At 41.7% G+C, this 5,938-nt stretch overlaps 1 protein-coding gene across 1 annotated transcript in view; it reads right to left on the reverse strand.

Annotated features, from left to right (window-relative positions):
• LOC100533319 (Shaw potassium channel Kv3.1a) overlaps positions 1–5,032 on the reverse strand; it is a gene marked incomplete in the record, with an annotated part of 50,179 nt that extends 45,147 nt beyond the window's left edge. The window contains 1 exon segment of the mRNA NM_001204617.1: positions 4,373–5,032. Within this exon segment, the coding sequence (NP_001191546.1) occupies positions 4,373–4,894 (522 nt within the window).
• Positions 5,033–5,938: the final 906 nt, after the last annotated feature.

The following is a 5,938-nucleotide window of genomic DNA, read 5'->3' on the forward strand; positions in this document are numbered from 1 at the left end:
GAGAGAGAGAGAGAGAGAGAGAGAGAGAGAGAGAGAGAGAGAAACAGAGACAGAGACAGAGACAGAGAAGAGGGGGAGGAAGAGAAAGTGAGAAATGAACTGATACAAAGACAAATAAACAATGAAAAGATAAGGAACGCGATGTAGCATTATCTAGAGCTAACTGTTTCGTTTCCAATTACAGGTTTTTTCTCTCATTTAGTCAAACGCAACCTTATCAGCTGACTCAGAACCTAATTTACTAGTCCACTTTGACGTGTTTAACAATGACACTTTGTAAGGTATACAATGTAATACGGGGTTCCCACTACGGACGTGATCGGCCGATCGGGCCGATCGACCGACTCGATCACCTCAAAAACAAACGTGTTTGTTTTCAGTTTCAGGCGATCGAGTCGGGCGATCGGCCCGATCCAGCCGTAGTAAGCACCCCGTATAAGTGTGAGGTCACGGTGGAATATGGCGCTCATCAATTTTGGGGCATACATAGTTATTGGTACTTATCGTACTGTCTGTTTATTAGTTTCGCTTTGGATTAAAAAAAAAAACCCGTTGATCTTTATTAGAGGTGAAGATATATGTGATTAAAGGAGATTGGGGTCACCTGGTGCCAGGGGTAAAATTAGCGAGAAAATGGCCTTCAGAGTTTAGTGACTCCTATAGCTTGAGCGTCCAAAGAAACTTGAAACTAACAACGTTTTACAGTAAAATCATCGCGAGAATGTGTTTTTAAATGGACATAAATGTGCTCAGGGAGAAAAGAGCAATAAAAATTGCCCAAATGGGGGGGGGGGGGGAGTCATTTTCTACAATTTCCAACATTTGACGAGCGCCAAATTTTTCCACAATGCCCCACCTGTATGTATGATTTTCCGATGAGCTGATAACCTGGCCAAGCCCAGTCACATGTTGTTACAAGAATTTACTATGTTGTCAGGCGTAGACAGCTGAATACTTTTTAAGTTTGCCAATCTTCCACGAATAATCACCGGAATCAACCTCGTAATTTCATGTATTTTATTGGATATCATAGAAAAACAAAAAGCCTTACTTTTGCTGCAATCACTATAAGTGTACTACGTATTTTATGTGATGTCATATCTAAAAAAAAACAACAACCCCAAAACAACCTACTACTTTCGCTTAAGTTGACAAACAAACATCATGTGTTTTATTTTCTGTCATATTTGAAAGTAAAACATTATTTTTGCTGCAGTTACTGAGCATACTTCAGGGTTGCTTTTTCCTGTCTATGCAATATTCAAAAATAAAACAACGTTACTTTTGCTACAGTTATCAAGCGTATTGACCTTGAACCCCGACAGTTGCGAAGGTGAAAACATTCACGATACCTGTAGATTCCAGACTGACCACGTGACACAAACTGAACGACCAACAAACAAACACCAAACACACAGCATGGCCACGAAACATCTCCACCACCGCCACCAACAAGGACAAAATGTAGCAGCATTCCCTCCACGCCATGCCGGGGCAGATGGAAACATTGAGCTTTCTGACTGTTCGGTACTATCACTAGTTGTCCTACAACTCTATCACCAAATGTCGTACAACTCTATCACTAGATGTCGTACAATTATATCAGTAGTTGTCGTAAACTCTATCATTAGTTGTCGTAAACTATATCACTAGGTGTCGTTCAATTATTATATCGCTAATTGTCGAACAACTCTATGACTAGTTGTTGTACAACTCTATCATTATCTGTCGCACAATTTTATCACCAATTGTCGTAAACTCTATTACTAAATGTCATACAACTCTATCACTAGTTGTCGTAAACTATATCACTAGTTGTCCTAAACTATATCTCTACATGTCGTACAATTATATCACTAGTTGTCGTAAACTATATCTCTAGATGTCGTACAATTATATCACTAGTTGTCGTAAATTCTATCACTAGATGTCGTACAATTCTACTACTAATTGTTGTACAACTCTATCACTAATTGTTGTACAACTCTATCACTATCTGTCAAACACCACTAAGTGAATTGATATCATAATGCAAAGCATGGCCGGACCACTTTTTACAGTGTCATGAGATGGTATCCAGACGCCAGTTAGAAGATCATGTACTCTTACCACGACCTATAACATTAATAAATTCTGTGATTTTTCTTCTTCTTGAGGACTGATTCTGCTCATGCAGAAAGCTGTTTATGGGACCATGGTCTAGTTTCCTTGCAACAAAAATTAAGTAATGCACTTTTCATGGAAAATCGTTAACTCGGGAGTGATAGATTCTGACGTCAGTTATCATGTGCATGACATAAAGCTACTTTCTCTCTTCTTTTATGTGCATGACATAAAGTTAATTTCTCTCTTCTTTTACATTTCATTTAAATTTCGAGCTGGGATCTTTTGGAGTTAATTTCGCTTAACGGTGTCGTGCCTAAATGTGAATGAATGAGATGCATTATGCATGAAGAGATGAGACGAAAAAACAAACCACCGAGATGATACGTTGCTGGTGCATGCCCCTTAATGTCTGCGGCACGACGTGACGGAGACGGGCAGGAAGCATAATGCGGTAAGTCCAGCCATGACCAAAGCCCGGGCGCCATTCTGCCACTACACACCACACACGGTGGGAGCCAGCAAGCCAAAGACCAAAACCCACACACGGAAACCAAAGATGGCCACCGAATAGGAACAATGATTCAGCATGCACTGCTCCGGCGATTACAAGGTACAGATTATGGTCATTATCCCTATCATCTATCCTTTCCTTCCCCTTGACATTACCAGTGCACTGTGAAACAAGAAACTTTTGTTGTTAGATTACGGGAGAATTAGGAGGGTCTTTTTACTTTCAAACTCTCACTGTTGTTTCTGTCTGCCTAGCTTACTTTTTCCAACATCAGAATGGTTGTTAAAGAATAGATGTGCTACTACTCAAATCTAAACTCAAGATTATGTTCAACAGACTTACAATAACGACGGCAGGCCTTGAGAGTCTTCCCCAGTCTTGTTACAGAGCTTTACTGACCAACTTTCCTGCCTTAAGTTGTCTTTTTACAAAATCTTTATCGTCTTTCCTTCTGTTGCGTCCCCTGAACGTCATAGATACTGGCTGACAACTTCATTTACTCTACGTAGTCTTTTATTAATGTTTTTCTCTTTCATTACTGGCTACAAAGGCCAAATATTATCTTTCTTCGTCAGCTTTCTTTGTGTCGTCTTCTAGTAGTAAAAATATAATCAAAATCATCAGCTTTAGCAAGTGAATAGCTTTCAGCGACCCTTTTAGTGTCTTAACATAGGACCTAGCAGGTATAATGTTTCATGTACCCTCATATTACTCCTGATTTTGGTCTCGGCTCTGTGAACTTTCAAAATCTGATGCTGAGAAAATTCACAGGAATTGTTTCGTTTCTGTCCCCATGTTATATAAAAAAGAAAATCCTGTAAATATTTCAATAGGTCAGGAAATAGTCATCTCAATTCGAATGATTGGGTTTATCTTTCGTTTCCTCCTCCTACAACTTCTAGGTCAACGTGCACCTATGTGTGTTTTAATGGATTTTCCAAGACAATTCTAAACTATGTGTTTAATTTTCTTTAAAAGGTAACAACCACTCAAATGTGTGGTGTAACATTTCTGGAAAGATCATAAAGCTTTACACAATCATTTCTTTAAAGGTAACAAAAGGTAACACTTTCTTACCAAAATAAAATAAAATATAAAGTTTAAAAAAACCGAAAGATTTATTCATACACTTTTCTATACACCATTACTGTAACCGGCAGTGCTATTTACATCATTAGACTTCAACTCTTTGTCTTTGTACGGTTTTTAAAAGTCAGTCCAAGCTGTTATAAAAATTGATACTGGCTTCTCAATGACAATGTGTTGTTACTGCTATAATGGTAACTATTATTTTCTGTTTTTACTCAAAACGTAAACACATCAGCCTCATTATTCAATGCTATGTTTTTAAATGCTATTATTTCTTTAAAAATTTCTAATTAATTTTTTGTTTTGCGATGGCGCTATGGTGAAAGGGATTTTTGCGTTATCTCCCAAAGAACAGCGCAGTTTCAAGCTTAAAAAAAAAACCTTCACCGTCTCTATGTTTGTTCCCGAAAGTGTTGTTAGTTAATACTGTGGAGGAAAAGACAGCGTGGAATTCAGTTGGGTGGGGGGATAAAGAGGAGGGGGGCGGAAGAGCAGGTAGCAAAATAAAAGGGGAAATCGGGCGGGGAGGGGTTAGGGGGCGCAATTGCGGCGGTAAAAGCTGGGGTATTAGGGGAGGGGGGGGGGTTCGGCGGAAGTAGCGGGAGCGCACCATCATGACGTGAGCCTGACGTCACATGACACCGGCCTCCAGTGCTCGCTCCTTACCTTGGCAGCAGTCGATGAGTAGGGCTCGTCAAACAACGCCCAGATTTTTGGCTGTATCCGTTGCCAGCAGTTGAGTTCCCCGGATTTGTACTCCTCCTCCAGGCCGAACTTCTTCATGATGTCCTCCTCCGTGGGCTTGTCTGTGTCCAGATCCAGCCGGTCAAGGATTGCCAACACGTCCTGGGTGTCCCGGTGCTGGGTGTAGGTCATCCAGCAGCATGGCTCCACCTGGTTGGAGTCCAGCCCCCAGAACTCCAGCTCTTCCTCGAACAGCGGGCCGCAGACGTCCGTCGGGTAGTGCAGCTTTCCCGAGCGGTAGTAGTTGAGGATCTGCGCGAACACGCCCGGGTGGCGGTCGAAAAAGTATTCGTTGAGGACGGGGTCATAGTTGGCCAGGGCCTCCGTCAGACGAGAGAGGCGCGTGGCGGGGATTTTCTTGAGCGTGGCCTTGTAGGTCTCGTGACGTATGCCGCCCACGTTGATGATGACGCGGTTGTCCGCGTCCGCCAGGTTCAGATTCATCGTGAAAGCTGTTTGTCTGTTAGTTTGTCTGTCTGTTTGTTTGTCTGTCCGCTAGTGTGTTGGTCTGTCTGTACGTGTGTTGTTGGTGTGTTTACAAAAGAGGAGTTACTGTGGGAGGGAGGGGAACGTTACGCCGACACGTAACAGTCAAATAAACGTATGTTATGACGTCATACACACATATTTCGCGGGAATCCGCAGAAAACAGTCCCCGATACAGAAAGTAATCCTTCACACCAGTAGAAAATCCTTGAGAGAGTATATCCGTAATGAATGCTGGAGTGACACCTTCAAACAAAAGCCATCTAAAACAATGGCTAAACACTGTAAACATAGGTAGTAAAAAACAAACAAAAAATAACTACAAGAAAGAAATACCCACTAACACAGCAATATTGAGGTACTGTAAACAATAAACTGGTTGTGCAGTGGTAACAGAAACAAGCTTTCACGTGTAAATATCACAAAAGGAAATCTCTGGAATATCTTATCTCTTTTTTAACCCTCACGGTGAGCAAATATGATAACACGTCCAACTTTCTTTCTCCTATGGCCTGAAAACACTAGCAAGTTGTCAGCACCGAGAAGTGAAGATCATCACACCAGCCATTTCTTCCTGTGCGGCTTGAAAAATAAAACAAACAAAAAAACCCGAACTTTTTGGAAAACGTCTATTCTCGATGCTTCCACGCTCACACTCCGAACAGGTTGTGCTAACACGCAGCAATTTTCTGACGGTAATCCAGATCCGAATGGCAGAAGTCCGCAGTGATTTATGGAACGAAGTCCTCGAAGAATACCTTGTCTTCAGAAACAGTTGCAGGAGGGAAGTGTGCGCAATATCCAAACTGTCAGTGCGGGGAATATTTAGTGGGCGTTTGGCAGGTGCTCTGTGCCATTTTTGGGGGGTTGTTGCTGGAGCAATAAGTCTGTTGTTGTTTGGGGTTAGAGTCAGAGTTGAATGGTCAGATGAACCAAGGTTGAGCCTATCTCTTTGTCTGTGTGTAGGTCTGCGGATAGAGGAATTTCGACACGAGTTATTGG

The sequence above is a fragment of the Aplysia californica genome, unplaced genomic scaffold (genome assembly GCF_000002075.1).
Source record: "Aplysia californica isolate F4 #8 unplaced genomic scaffold, AplCal3.0 scaffold00401, whole genome shotgun sequence".
Classification (NCBI taxonomy): domain Eukaryota; kingdom Metazoa; phylum Mollusca; class Gastropoda; order Aplysiida; family Aplysiidae; genus Aplysia; species Aplysia californica.